At 39.8% G+C, this 14775-nt stretch overlaps 1 protein-coding gene across 1 annotated transcript; it reads right to left on the reverse strand.

Annotated features, from left to right (window-relative positions):
- On the reverse strand, positions 2789-7859 carry LOC109845792 (replication protein A 70 kDa DNA-binding subunit D-like). The gene is made up of 7 exons (XM_020415064.1): positions 7616-7859; positions 7425-7524; positions 7227-7351; positions 6885-6979; positions 6659-6819; positions 6486-6573; positions 2789-2848 (listed from the first exon to the last, which is right to left on the reverse strand). Exons 1-7 carry the CDS (start codon positions 7857-7859, stop codon positions 2789-2791), a joined length of 873 nt encoding a protein of 290 aa, XP_020270653.1.

Below are 14775 nucleotides of genomic sequence, written 5' to 3' on the forward strand. Positions count from 1 at the left end.
CGGTCTTCTTCCGCTTCGGAGCGCCAACCCTCCTAGGACCAACGGGTCGATCATGCACATACCTGTCACACGTTTCAGCGTGTGTAGAAGCTGGCGGCTCATGATCGTCAACTGTCCTACCTAAAGTGACAAGGATCATTAAACGAACAAGAGCTGTCGTTTATACCAACAAGAATGGAGAAAGAAAATCAAAGAGGCAGGACAAACCAGTATCGAGATCCCCTCTGTCGGTATCTGCATCCACATATGCTTCCTCGGAGGTCTCGTCATCGTCACCCGTAGGGAGGAGCTCTTCTTCGTCTGAGAGAAGAGATTTGGCATGCCCTTTTCTCCGCTTCTGAGCAAGCTCAGCCCTGCGACCAGCCATCATAGCAGCTCGGACCGCATACTCGGACTGTAATTCTGAGAGGCTCCTCACATTGATGGACTCATAGGCAGAAAGGAACCACTTGCAGCTGAGGAAAGTGATCAGTGGCTTACGCCTATGCGAAGGAAGAGCAAAATGGGCTCCAGTGCAGCCCACCATTGTCCATAGCCACGTTCGTACGCCATCAATCAGTCCTCCCTCAATCTGCAGGCTACGGCTCGGATTCCCAACATACAGTTGGTCATAGCCGAACTGGCGAGCAAAGCGGCAAGGGAGATAAGGCTCTATGTGGCATTGGTTCTTCACCCGGAGGACAAGATACCCAACGCGGATGTTCACTAGCCACCGAAAGCAACCAGCGTCAAGAATGGTCCGATCACTTCTAGGTTTCTCCTCATCAATCAGCACGTCGCCATAGCGACCTGAAAAGTGAGGAAAACACTGTAGGCATATAAAATTGTCCCAAGCCATCTGCTCTGCTCCAACAATTGCAGGAAGGGGACGGGGATGTCAACAACGTTGGGTGCCGACATCAAGTCGGGACGGTGAAGAACGAGCCATGCCATCAAATATGCGTAAGGGAGCTCAACCTTCGGACAAACCAGCTCAGCTGATGGTTCAGAACCCACATGTGTAAAACTGCTGACCAGACCCCTGAGCCCGCAATGGATGCTAGCAACCATTGCTGGGAGCAGGGAAAGCTCTCTCCCGTAAGCCAGCTGAACTGCAGGGAAGAGCACCTCGATGGGTAGAGCGTCTGAAGGCTGGTGTGGGGCCCTATGGACTTCTGGGCGCGGTAGCCCACTAATAGAGCCCGAGGCCCCATGGACTTCTGGGCGCGGCGGAGAAAAGAACGAAACTTAGTCCCCGCGGGAAAAGCTCCCTCAGCACTGCCGATGGTGTAGGAACGAGCCTCAGCCTTCTCCAACAACTCATTAACGGCGGAAGGGGTCAACACGTCTAAACTGGAATCACCCTCCAAGTTTTGGAACAAGTAGCTGGCAAACTGCTTCAAGCTGATCTGCCTCTTCCTCCTCGCTTGAGGAGAAGTCTGGATCAAGGAAGTATAGTAGTGGCAAGTAAGATCCCAGAGTGTGTCATACATATCCGGAGTATCTTTCTTCATACACTCCAGTTGCTGGTTCGAGGGGAAGTACTCCTGATACGGACAATCCCCCATAGGAAGACCCGAAATATGGTGCATCTCGTGCAAGGCCAACCCTAGCTCACCACCCCTGGTCAGAAAGGTGTTGCTGTCAGGCATATAGGTCTCCAGCAAAGCCAAGAAATGGCGACAGCTGACTGGGATTCCGTACATAGTAGCTCGTATGGGCGCATACAACCCACTGCTCTTCAGATCCCTCTCCCAGCGCGCTAAGACAAAACCAGTCATGCGCGCCCACCACCCCTTGGCTAGGGAGGAAGCCCAACCATAGCATCTGTATTCTGGCAGAGGTAACTGTCTCCCAAGAAGAGCCAGACGGTTGCTCACGGTCGGAGCAGTAGCGGACACCTCGCCTGGGGGTGCGGTATCAAGGCCCATAACCCCGGGTCGTAGACCACGTACGTCATGATACCCGTCAGAGCCAGGAGTCTTATGGTGAGTAGCATATCCGCACTGAACCCGCTCAGCATCTTCAGTAAGATGCCAAGACATCCGTCTGTCCACGGCTTGCCCCTTCAAGTGACTGAAAGAATAATGGCGTGGAATCGAAGGGATGTACAAACAAGCTCCACCATCAAAAGTCAGCCAGTGCTCCTCTTCAAGAGTCAATATAGCGGGGTCCTCAACATGATCCCCGAACAAGAAGCTCGGCTTCTGTAAAGCCTGAGTAGAAGTAGAGTCAGCGGTAAAGGTGGCGTCTGTGATAAGCTGGCGCAAGCAGTGGCGCCCTCCTTCCCGTACTAAGCGACAAGATTCATCTGAGCGACCTCTATCGAACCGAGGAAGTGGGCTAACAACCTGCCTAAGGGAGGCTGAAGAGAAAACTTCCCGACTACAGCCGGTGTTGGCGTGAGAGGGAAGGCTACCCGCGGGAAATTCCACTGCAATAAAGCACAAGGGCGGAATCAGAAAATCCATCTCGTAAGAAGAATGATAGACTCATCCACGGAATAATTGGAGAGACGATTTTGAGTGACCTACACCGGAAGGACGGCATGCATTATCACGTGAATAACGTGGTAACGTACACCGACCTATAAGGTGTAGGACAACACAAAATCGCCCCAATATATCCGAAGACTTGAATTGGCTAAGCAAAACAAGTCTGAAACCTTACCCTCCGCGAGAGAGGTATCGGTTCTTCCTTCATGACCCGCAAAGAGGTCAATCAGGGATATAAGACAAAATCTCTGCATAAATTCTCACCCCCGAAAAATGAAGCCGCGGGAGAGGATGTCGTGGGGACCTCCTCCTCACTATGCTGTGAACGAGAACGGCTCCTCCGGGGACGAGATCGACGCGGAGACATTGCCAATCTGCAAAGCAACAAGTCAGGTACAATCTAAAATATGAATACACGAAATTTAAAAGGGAAATTGAGAACTTTAATTAAAATCCTATACATAAATAGGATTTCATAATTGAAGTCTAGTTAAACCTACAAATTTCGTGCATGCGAAACAATGATTGTCATTTTCGCGGTGAATTTTGGTGAAATACCCAAAATACCCTCCGTGTTCAAGGCCAAAATTCAGGTCAAGGACACACCCGGTTCGGGTCATGATCGTCATATCCGATCATTTAGCACCCCCGGTACCCCACCATTTTGGTTAAATTTTGCAAATAAACCCTTTTTGCAGAATTTAGCCAATCTTGCATAAAAGCCCCTCTACAAATTTTGCATTTGGTCTCCACATGCATTTATCAAAATTTGATCAGGGGCTTGGGGTTTAGACCCCTTGGATTTCAGCCTCAATTTCACAGCCCTTTTTGCAAATAAGCCCCTCCAAAACGTTTAGGGGCTGTTTTGCAAATAAACCCCTCAAACAACTCCTTAATCCTATTGCATAAAGCACCCCCCACATCCCTTCACCAAGTGGACACAAACTAAATACCCAAATTTCAGTCCCACTTTTGCAAATAAAACCCCACGAATTTCAGCCCCTATTTTGCAAATAAGCCCCCCAAAATTCGGCCATGTCACCTTTTTTGCACAAAACACCCCAATGTATGGTGCATACACAACCCCTAGCCTACTACAAGCCTAAAAATGCAACCTTTACAAGAAAATAAAAGGATTGTGAAAGGAAGCTTACCAAATCAAAGGAGATTTTCTTTGAGCTTGAAGATGGAGGAGAGAACCCTATTTGGGGAATGCAAGCTTCCGGCCAATGGGTATCCGCTAAAATCCAAGATTGCTTAAAGATTGATGGGTTCTTCAATGGAGGAAAGAAGTTTGGGGAAGAAGAACCTCAAAACCGAAATAGAGGGGAGGGGGTTCGGTTTTGAGCTAAGTAAGAGAGGGAACTCTCTTTTGAATTTTGAAAAGAAGGGGGGAAAACAAAAGAAGTAATGGACCAAAACAAAAGGAAAAAGAAACAAAGCAAAAAAGGGAAAAAGACAAAAGAAAAGAAGCAAGAGGGGGGGGGGTGTCTCGGCCCTAGAACCGAGACACCCTAGGGTGTCTCGGCCTTGGCCGAGACACCCCAAGGTGTCTCGGCCTTGGCCGAGACACCCCAAGGTGTCTCGGCCTTGGCCGAGACACCCCAAGGTGTCTCGGCCAAAGGCGAGACACCCCCGGGTGTTTTGAGTCCCGTTTCGTCCTATATGCCTGTTTTGGACCCGGATACGCCCGTTTTCGTCGATTATTGGATGTTTTGATGAAAATCAACACCAATCAACATTCGATGCACGAAACCCTAAGGGTCAACGCCGGTCAACGCGTAACCCTAGGTCAACGCCAGTCAACGCGTTGCGACAAAAGTCAACGTTCGACGATTCAAAACCCTAAGGGTCAACGCCGGTCAACGCGTAACCCTAGGTCAACGCCAGTCAACGCGTTGCGACAAAAGTCAACGTTCGAGGATGAAAATCCACACCAATCGACGTTCGACGATTCAAAACCCTAAGGGTCAACGCCGGTCAACGCGTAACCCTAGGTCAACGCCAGTCAACGCGTTGCGACAAAAGTCAACGTTCGAGGATGAAAATCCACACCAATCGACGTTCGACGATTCAAAACCCTAAGGGTCAACGCCGGTCAACGCGTAACCCTAGGTCAACGCCAGTCAACGCGTTGCGACAAAAGTCAACGTTCGAGGATGAAAATCCACACCAATCGACGTTCGACGATTCAAAACCCTAAGGGTCAACGCCGGTCAACGCGTAACCCTAGGTCAACGCCAGTCAACGCGTTGCGACAAAAGTCAACGTTCGAGGATGAAAATCCACACCAATCGACGTTCGACGATTCAAAACCCTAAGGGTCAACGCCGGTCAACGCGTAACCCTAGGTCAACGCCAGTCAACGCGTTGCGACAAAAGTCAACGTTCGAGGATGAAAATCCACACCAATCGACGTTCGACGATTCAAAACCCTAAGGGTCAACGCCGGTCAACGCGTAACCCTAGGTCAACGCCAGTCAACGCGTTGCGACAAAAGTCAACGTTCGAGGATGAAAATCCACACCAATCGACGTTCGACGATTCAAAACCCTAAGGGTCAACGCCGGTCAACGCGTAACCCTAGGTCAACGCCAGTCAACGCGTTGCGACAAAAGTCAACGTTCGAGGATGAAAATCCACACCAATCGACGTTCGACGATTCAAAACCCTAAGGGTCAACGCCGGTCAACGCGTAACCCTAGGTCAACGCCAGTCAACGCGTTGCGACAAAAGTCAACGTTCGAGGATGAAAATCCACACCAATCGACGTTCGACGATTCAAAACCCTAAGGGTCAACGCCGGTCAACGCGTAACCCTAGGTCAACGCCAGTCAACGCGTTGCGACAAAAGTCAACGTTCGAGGATGAAAATCCACACCAATCGACGTTCGACGATTCAAAACCCTAAGGGTCAACGCCGGTCAACGCGTAACCCTAGGTCAACGCCAGTCAACGCGTTGCGACAAAAGTCAACGTTCGAGGATGAAAATCCACACCAATCGACGTTCGACGATTCAAAACCCTAAGGGTCAACGCCGGTCAACGCGTAACCCTAGGTCAACGCCAGTCAACGCGTTGCATTTGGGGATTCAATATCCCAAAATTGGTTTTGAAACAAACATTGTTTATGGAATTCTGAAACCCAAAAAACTTGTAATCCACCTTATATCCCAAAAAAAGGTTGAAACAAAAGAGAGGATTTCACAAATCCTAAAAATATATTATTTGTTTATAATTTAGGGATTCAATATCCCAAAATTAATTTTGAAACAAACAAAGTTTATGGAATCTCAAAACTCAAAAAGAGCACTTTTTACATCCCAAAACTTGAAATCCACCTTATATCCAAAAAAAAAAAACAAAACAAACACCCCCTAAGAGTATTTTACATCTAGCTCACAATATATCCATTCACAGGATCAATAAAAGCAGATTTTATCGATTGCCTCTCATGAAATGCAGGATCATATCCATAGATAATAATAAAATATATTAAAATGGTTAAATATCAAAGTGTAATTTAATGTGATTTAAGCAATCACATAAGCATACAAAACTACTAATAACTTTGCATGAAAATGCCTTATAAAAATTCTTAATTGTAATAAAAAATTAAGTTGTTATATAAAATAATTAAAAAATATTGTTCTTGAAAATTTATAATTGGACCAAGAATAATCTTTCTTCACCTTTATCTTTTTTCTGGGTAACTCTAGAGTAGCATCTTCATCACTTACGTCGATTGTAATATTAGTCTGGAGTTGAATTTCTTATGCTATTATATTGCCTTCGCCTCGTTTATCTTTTGTCTTTTCATCTAACTTCACCAGGAATTTGAAACTTTTACCGATGTTCAAAACTAATTTTTGAAAATATGGACTCTGATTATTTTTCTGTTGCAATGAGAACAAATGTTATATTAATACTTATGAATTTGTTTATTTTCTAATTTACTACTTGAATAGAGTTAGGAATTACCTCTTTCTTTTCTGTAATGATTTTTTCTACTTTGCATCCAATAAGAGTTTCTGCTGCGTCAAAGAGTGTTACTCTTGCATTATCCGTGTCATTTTCCACGAGAATCTTAACTAAGTACCTGTATTTTTCATTGTTAATTTCTAAAGACAATTAGTATTGTATTATAATATGTTCATGGCATTAAAAAATATATATTACTTAACCTTGGTACTGGGTCATCAATGATTCTGCGGTATTTGTCATTCAGACACTCTTTACTAACATTTTTATCAACCTTCTTGTCACAGCCTTTGCAAGAATAGAACCATGGCTCGAGCCTATTTAAAATAGTAGTTATCTTTTCCTTAAATATGCAATATTGTGCCTGTATATAAACAAAGTTTAGTTAGTTTTAAATTTGTAGATAAGAATATGTATATAATATTGTACCTGTATCGAATTTTGTGATGTTTGCATAATATCACTAATATGAATTTCCTTGACATTTTTAAAAAGTGTTGATGGAGATCCTTTTGCTTTTGCAGCTTTTTCCAATTGAAACTTGCATATTAGATTAAAATATAATATCATTTCATTATTGGGTTATATGAAAGTTTGATTGTTCTGCTTACCATTCCTTTAATTCGCTAGCTAGTTCTATTTTTGGGTTTATACATAATGTTGAAATAATTTGTGACGATATGCTTGTATCTCCGGCAAAAATGGGAAAATTATAGGATTAATTTTATGTTTAGCTATCTTTAATAAGAATTTTAGCAATAATTTATGTACCTTGATATATAGAGATTTTAAAATCTGATAATGCTATTACAGGCTTATATTTGATTTCTGCTTCAAGAATTGATCCTTCATTTGTAGCCAAATCTCCAAATAAAGTTGCACGCATTGGCATTCCACTGCATATGAAAAAAGAAAGAACGTTAATCTTTTTTTCTCTTATGATATTGGAAATAAGTAACATGTATATACCTTATATCCATAAGTGTGATTTCCCTCCTATTGTCTGATTTGTTGTGTCTTGTAATATAGTTGATTGCCGGCTTCACATTAGTTGTTATTGCTAGAATATCTGCAAGTGATTTGATAAAAAGATTATGATTCTGTAGATTAATGTCTCATTTTGTATTCAAAATTTAAGCAAGAAGTTTGTAAGTACTTACTAATTTTTGTTGCATCTTTCATGAAAAATGCTTCTTCAAATGGCACAAAGTTGTTAACTATGTTCTCTAAGTGGAATCCTGTTGGTGTTTTTTTGATCGATACGTCTTTTGTTAGTACTAATTCTAGTGACTTGTGGATACTTGGAAAAGCTGGGTTTATTCCTTTCACTTCTCCATTTGAAATGAAAATAATTTGCTTTTTTCGAAGCATATCTATAAACTTTTCGATAGTCTCTCCGTACATTACTGCTTGTATTTGTTACCCTGCAAATATTATTAACACCAGAGATCAATTTATGGAAAATATAATTAATTAATAATAATCTATATATTATATGTAAATAGGAAAATATCATAAAAAGTCATTCTGATAGTTATCGGTGTTTTAATGTAATTTACCGAATAGAAAATGAGATTTAGCAATATTCATATGATCAGATGTAACGATGGGAAAACAATATAATATTAAAAATAATTTTATTTTACCTTTGCGTCAGCAAGAATTAGCTTTAGTATTTTTCCTGATCCTTTTGCATTTTTGTAAGTGGCCTCTGCACTTTGAAGTATGATAACATGAATGGTCCATTCTATGTGATAGGATAATAGTCATAAATAGAGTTTTATTAGGATTTGAATTATATTACAATGAAGGTAATCTAGATTCAGTTTCCCGTTCTCTATCTCTCTCTGCGATAATTTTTGGTCAGAAAATTGACTATAAATTCTCACACGCGCACGTGCATGTAAATCCGAGCTTTGGGGTTGCATGCAACGAAACCTTTTGCTTATCCCTTTGACCATATTACTTCTTTTATAAATAAAATATTGATGATGCGCAAGGATACACAAACGCGCTCACTGGTCAAAGTTTTTAGTTATTGTCTTTTAAAAAACAATTTTCAAATGCGACCCGGCTGCGTGAGAATTGGAATTATTGTATTCCCAACTCTTTTAGAATTGATAATTTCACCGACTTGCGCTTAGTTTACACTATTGACTGAATAATTACAATTATTTATAAAAGTGACTATCCATCCATGTGATCATTGAATCCGTGCATACTAGATGGTGGTTGTGTGAGGAAATCAATGGATTATTTTTTGCCTTCGTTTTATTGGCCCGTTGCGCATAGATTTATTGATAACTTTGTAGCCATAAGCTCCAATTCTAATAGGAAAACAATCATCTATCCTATAGTCAAATCTAATCAATATAGTCAAAATCAATGCAATCTATAAAATGCAAATTAACCAATGGATTAGAAAAGGCGCAACTTCAAATTCAATAGGGGATATGTTTCACTTTGCTTTTTCGCCCTACGTGATTTTTTTATGTCATAATGTATTGTGCAATTCACATAAGTGAAGTGTTAATTTCAGACTTTCTAAACTTTGGGGCGTTTTCAAGTAATCCCTTTAATTATTTATATAACCCCTTTGATTTTTCAAGGAGTTTTAAACAAAACCTCTATGAATTTCTTGTATTCTCTTAAATTCCTCGAAATTCTCTCACTTAATCCGCAATAGTAAAATCGCAAGTCTAACGTGTTACTTCACTTGTCGACTTGTGGTTAAAATAATAACAATAATAAATACCACCCTTTGATCCTTCTTATTATTTCCTCTAATATGACTAAGGTATATAATCATCTTTTTATCACATACTCGACAAGTGACACGTTATACTAAACAGTGTTACTTCAGACCTGAAGGTGAAAATCTTCAAGGAGTTTAATAGAACAAAAGACGTTTGTATCTATATGTGCCAAACCTCTCAAAGCTCGGAGAGGTTTTTTAGAAAGGAAAAATGCTTCCAGCCCCCAAAAGCCAAGTGAACGTGCTTCCCACCCTCAAGACTTGGTCAATGGGTGTTTTACCCCTAAAAATAAAGATTTTGTTCTCTGAGCCCCCAAAACACAAAACCCAAGACATTAAAACATGTGAAGACCATAATACTCTTCTCTCTCTCTTTCTTTTTTATTAAAATATGATGGGGGATTATTTTATTTTATTTTTCTCTCTCTCTCTCTCTCTCTCTCTTTATCATGATGTACCAAGAGGATCTTTAGATAGGTAACCCTAACAATTAAACCCGTAACCTTAACAATTAAACACGTAACCTTAACAACAAATCCGTAACCTACACAACAAATCCACAACCTTAACAACAAACCCTTAACCTTAACAACCAACCCGTAACCTTAACAATCAACCCGTAACTTTAACAACCTCCCAATACAAACAACCAAAACAATAAAAAACAAAAATAATAAAATAATTCTCATCAATCATTTCAACTATCCTCTTGGTACATCATGATAAAGAGAGAGAGAAAACAAAAATAATAAAATAATCCCCATCATATTTTAATAAAAAAAGAAAGAGAGAGAGAGGATTCACAACCTTAACAATAAACCCTTAACCTTAACAACCAACCCGTAACATTAACAATCAACCCGTAACTTTAACAACCTCCCAATACAAACAACCAAAATAATAAAAAACGAAAATAATAAAATAATCCTCATCAATCATTTCAACTATCCTCTTGGTACATCATGATAAAGAGAGAGAGAAAACAAAAATAATAAAATAATCCCCATCATATTTTAATAAAAAAGAAAGAGAGAGAGAGACGATTCATAACCTTAACAACAAACCCTTAGCCTTAACAACCAACCCGTAACCTTAACAATCAACCCGTAACTTTAACAACCTCCCAATACAAACAACCAAAATAATAAAAAACGAAAATAATAAAATAATCATCATCAATCATTTCAACTATCCTCTTGGTACATCATGATAAAGAGAGAGAGAAAACAAAAATAATAAAATAACCCCCCATCATATTTTAATAAAAAAAAAGAAAGAGAGAGAGAATGGTATTATGGTCTTCACATGTTTTAATGTCTTGGGTTTTGTGTTTTGGGGGCTCAGAGAACAGATTCTTTATTTTTAGGGGTAAAACACCCATTGACCAAGTCCTGGGGGTGGGAAGCATGTTCACTTGGCTTTTGGGGGCTGGAAGCATTTTTCCCTTTTTAGAATTAAGATAGTTAAGAGATCATCTGAGAAACTCCCAACATAAGGGGATTTTCTGAAATCAACTGTTAAAAGAAAGAGACACCTCCATGCTTCCTCTTGGTGCTGAGCCTGAGTCATGCCGATTAGTAGAGATCCTATCAGCGCCATCTTTATAGGAATATGGTGATCTATATCATAAATGAAAGAATTACAATTTCAAGACTAACTCTCTAATCACTAATGCATGTATAAATCAATTTCTTTTATAGGGTGTTATGGTAGAATCCTAACTCCATGTAGAACATAATAAAGGCTCTAGATGACTATCGACGCTTCCCAATTCAGTAGAATTCTTAACCTTTAAAGAAATACAAATTTTAGTCCAAAATTGTGAATATGTAATGAATTCCATTCCATTGGATAAAAATCTAACATCTCATAACATATTCACAATGTTGGCCTAAAGTCTGTAGTATTTTAAAGGTTAAGAGTTTCATTGAATTGGTAAGCGTCGATAGTCATTTAGAGCCTTTATTATGTTTGACATGGAGTTAAGATTCTACCATAACGCCCTATAAAAGAGAGTGATTTATACCATCCATTAATGATTAGAGAGTTAGTCTAGAAATTACAATTCTTTTATTTATGATATAGATCATCACATTCCTATAGAGATGGTGCTGATAGGATCTCTACTAAGCCGCATGGCTCATGCTCAGCACCAAGAGGAAGCATGGAGGTGTCTCTTTCTTTTAACGGTTAAATTCAGAAAAAACCGCTTATGTTGGGAGTTTCTCATATGATCTCTTAACTATCTTAATTCTCTCTGAGCTTTGAGAGGTTTGGCACATATCGATACAAAGTCCTTTGTTCTATTAAACTCCTTGAAGATTTTCACTTTCAGGTCTAAAGTAACACCATCTAGTATAATGTGTCGAGTATGTGATAGAAAAGATGAAAATACACCTTAGTCGTATTAGAGAAAATAATAAGAAGGATGAAATGGTGGTATTTATTATTATTATTATTTTAACCACAAGTCGACAAGTGAAGTAACACTTTAGATTTGCGATTTTACTGTTGGGGATTAAGAGAGAGAATCTCAAGGGATTTAATAGAATAAAAGAAATTCACAGAGGTTTTGTCTAAAACCCCTTGGAAAATCAAAGGGGTTATATAAATAATTAAAGGGATTATTTGAGAACGCCCCAAAGTTTAGGAAGTCTAATATTAACACTTCACTTATGTGAATTGCACAATACATTGTGCCTTTTCTGATCTATTGGTTAATTTGCATTTTATAGATTGCATTGATTTTGACCATATTGATTAGATTTGACTAAAGGACAGATGACTATTTTCCCTTTAGAATTGGAGCTTGCGGTTACAAAGTTATTTGTAAATTTATGCACAAGGAGCCAATAATGATGAAGGTAAAACAAGTAATACATTGATATTCTCACACAATCCCCATCTAATCAGCACAGAGCCAATGATCTATATCACGAAGAAATTTTCTAAATAAACTCATTTCTAACTTTAATCTCAAATTTCGATCATATTCAAACTTTATTATAAAAATTAACTCACTTTTTCGCCACGTCAGCATCGTGGCCAGAAAGTGGGCCGGTTTATTTTAAACGCGATCCTAATTAGTCGGGGTTTGCAACCTTAACTATTTTGGACCTCGTCGACAATTTGGCAACTTAATTAGTCGGGGTTGGCAACCCCGACTATTTTGGACCTCATCGATTACTTTGGACATTTGACAAAATAGTGACATGAGCTCAAATTAGGCATTTCAGAATGGTCGGGGTTCCCAACCCCGACCAATTTTAAATAGATGCTAAATTAGTCGGGGTTTCGAACCCCGACTAATTAGGTTGTCAAATTATCGGTGAGGTTCAAAGTAGTCGGGGTTGCCAATCCTAACTAATTAGAATTGCGTTTAAAAAAAATCAACCCACTTTCTGGCCACGATGCTGATGTGGCAAGAAAGTGTTGAAGTGGATCAAATTTGGGAAATAAAATTGTGAATGAGTTTAATTTGAAAATTTCTTCTCTATATCACACATGGGTAATTAGACACTTATATAGACAATTGTAATTATTCGGTGAACAAATTCCTATGCAATATTAAGGGCAATCGTAGAAATTATCAATTCTAGAAGAGTTGGGAAGTACACATTGGGTAATTTATATATACCCTTAAATCGTTGGCATTTGCAAAATTGCCCCAAAATCTCGTTACTTGCAAATTTACCCTTCAAATCGTTAATTTTGGGAAGATACCCCTGTTTGCAGCGGAAATTGATTTTATTGCGGAACTCATTTACAACGTTTATCATTTACAATAAGTTCAAAAGAATGAGCCTTTTTATAAGACTTTTCTTACACAAAAGAAATAAAAAGTCAATCTCCTAGAAACACACGTAGAAACTCTTGTTGAGCAGCCTTTGCTTGCGTGAGATCTTTGCCTATGCCGGGGACGCGTTAGCCCATGGACGGCCGAGCCACATATCTAGATTGATCCGAAGAAGGCTTGTAGTTGATGTTTCATTTTAGAAATAAGGACAGAAGTGGATATCACAACCAGGTGAGATAAACTATTCTTCTCAAGATCAAGTCAAAGCTTAGATCTCGAGGTAACACCAAAGACTTTGAGGATTCCTTGAAAATGGTGCAAGACTCTCTCCAAAGTTCGCCAAAATACCAATTCTCTGCTGCCAATTAGCTCTCCCCCTTGCACAAGGGTGTAGGGGACATATTTATAGGCCCTGGGAATCATTTCTGAAGATAAGAAGTCGAAACAAACCTTATCCGTCAACTCCTATTTCCGAGACAGTGTCCACTGTCTCGGAAGAATGGATTGCACCAGATTGTTTTGTAACTGATATCAATCCATTTAAATACCATGATTTCTACAGTTAATGGGCGGATTTTCAGTTTGTAACAACCTCCCCACATTTATGGATGATCCTAAACGGTTATGAAGCCACGTGGACTGCACCAAAGTCGAGAAAATCGTCCAAAAGAGTGTTACACTGTCCCATAGTTTCCAAGACAGTTTTCGTATCTCGGAAACAATGTGTTGTCTCATAGTTTTCGAGACAACTTCCTTGTCTCAAAAACTATATGTTGTTTCACCGTTTCTAAGATAACTTCGGGTCCCTATTGTTTTCGTTGTTTTGCGTTTTATGCATTCCTTGGTTGGTCCTTGGCATTAGATTATCTTCTTTGACTATCGATGTTCCTCGTCTTCTCTTCGTCTTGAGCTATGTTTGGGAACCTATAGGTAATTTTGACGACTACAGATACTCCCTCCAAAGTTTTAGCCTCCTCAGTATTTTATTGAGGAGTCTAGAATACTTTGGACAAGATATGCCCTATTTTCAATCCCTTCAGTATTTTGTCGAGAAGATTGCGTGAACAGGACCTGTGAATGGCTTCGATTCTTTAACTTCTTCGGCTTTCAGCTTACTCAGTGTTTTGTCAAGTATTCTAAAATACTTCTGGTGCTGTGTTTATTACTTCGACCATCATTGCTGTGTTTATTACTTCGACCATCATTGAAATCTAGAACTGAATCTGATATGTTGATGTATGAACTAGCTCATGTCGTTGAGTTGACGTTGAACTGATCATCTTCGTCGAGAGTTTGCATCTGGATTGAGATTAAACTCCCCAGAATAATTCTTTGACCTAAAAATTATCATGAGCCTGACTTTGGCGAACTTGTTGACGCGTTGATCGGCGTTGACCTTTATTGCGGTGTGAATATAAATTATACTCATACATTAACTGGAGTCTATATAGTTTAAGCTCTTAAGGCGTTGGAGCGGGGAGAATCAGTTTATACTCGTATACTCGACGGAGTTCGGGGATCATTTTAACCTCATATAACCATCAGAGGTTCAAGGAGAAGCAATTTATACTCACATACTCATCAGAGTGTTGAAATGTACTGGAAATGAGTCAAGGGTGTACCAAAATGCACTTTGAAAGTACGCCGATATAACCCTTCACATGAGACAGTTTACACTGTCTCGCATATGCGAGACAGTGTCGACTATCTCGCACGAAGGCGAACAGTCGGGTTCCGGCTCTTTAGATTCGGGACTTACGGTGTTTTTA

Source organism: Asparagus officinalis, chromosome 6 (assembly GCF_001876935.1).
Source record: "Asparagus officinalis chromosome 6, Aspof.V1, whole genome shotgun sequence".
In the NCBI taxonomy this organism is placed as follows: Eukaryota; Viridiplantae; Streptophyta; class Magnoliopsida; order Asparagales; family Asparagaceae; genus Asparagus; species Asparagus officinalis.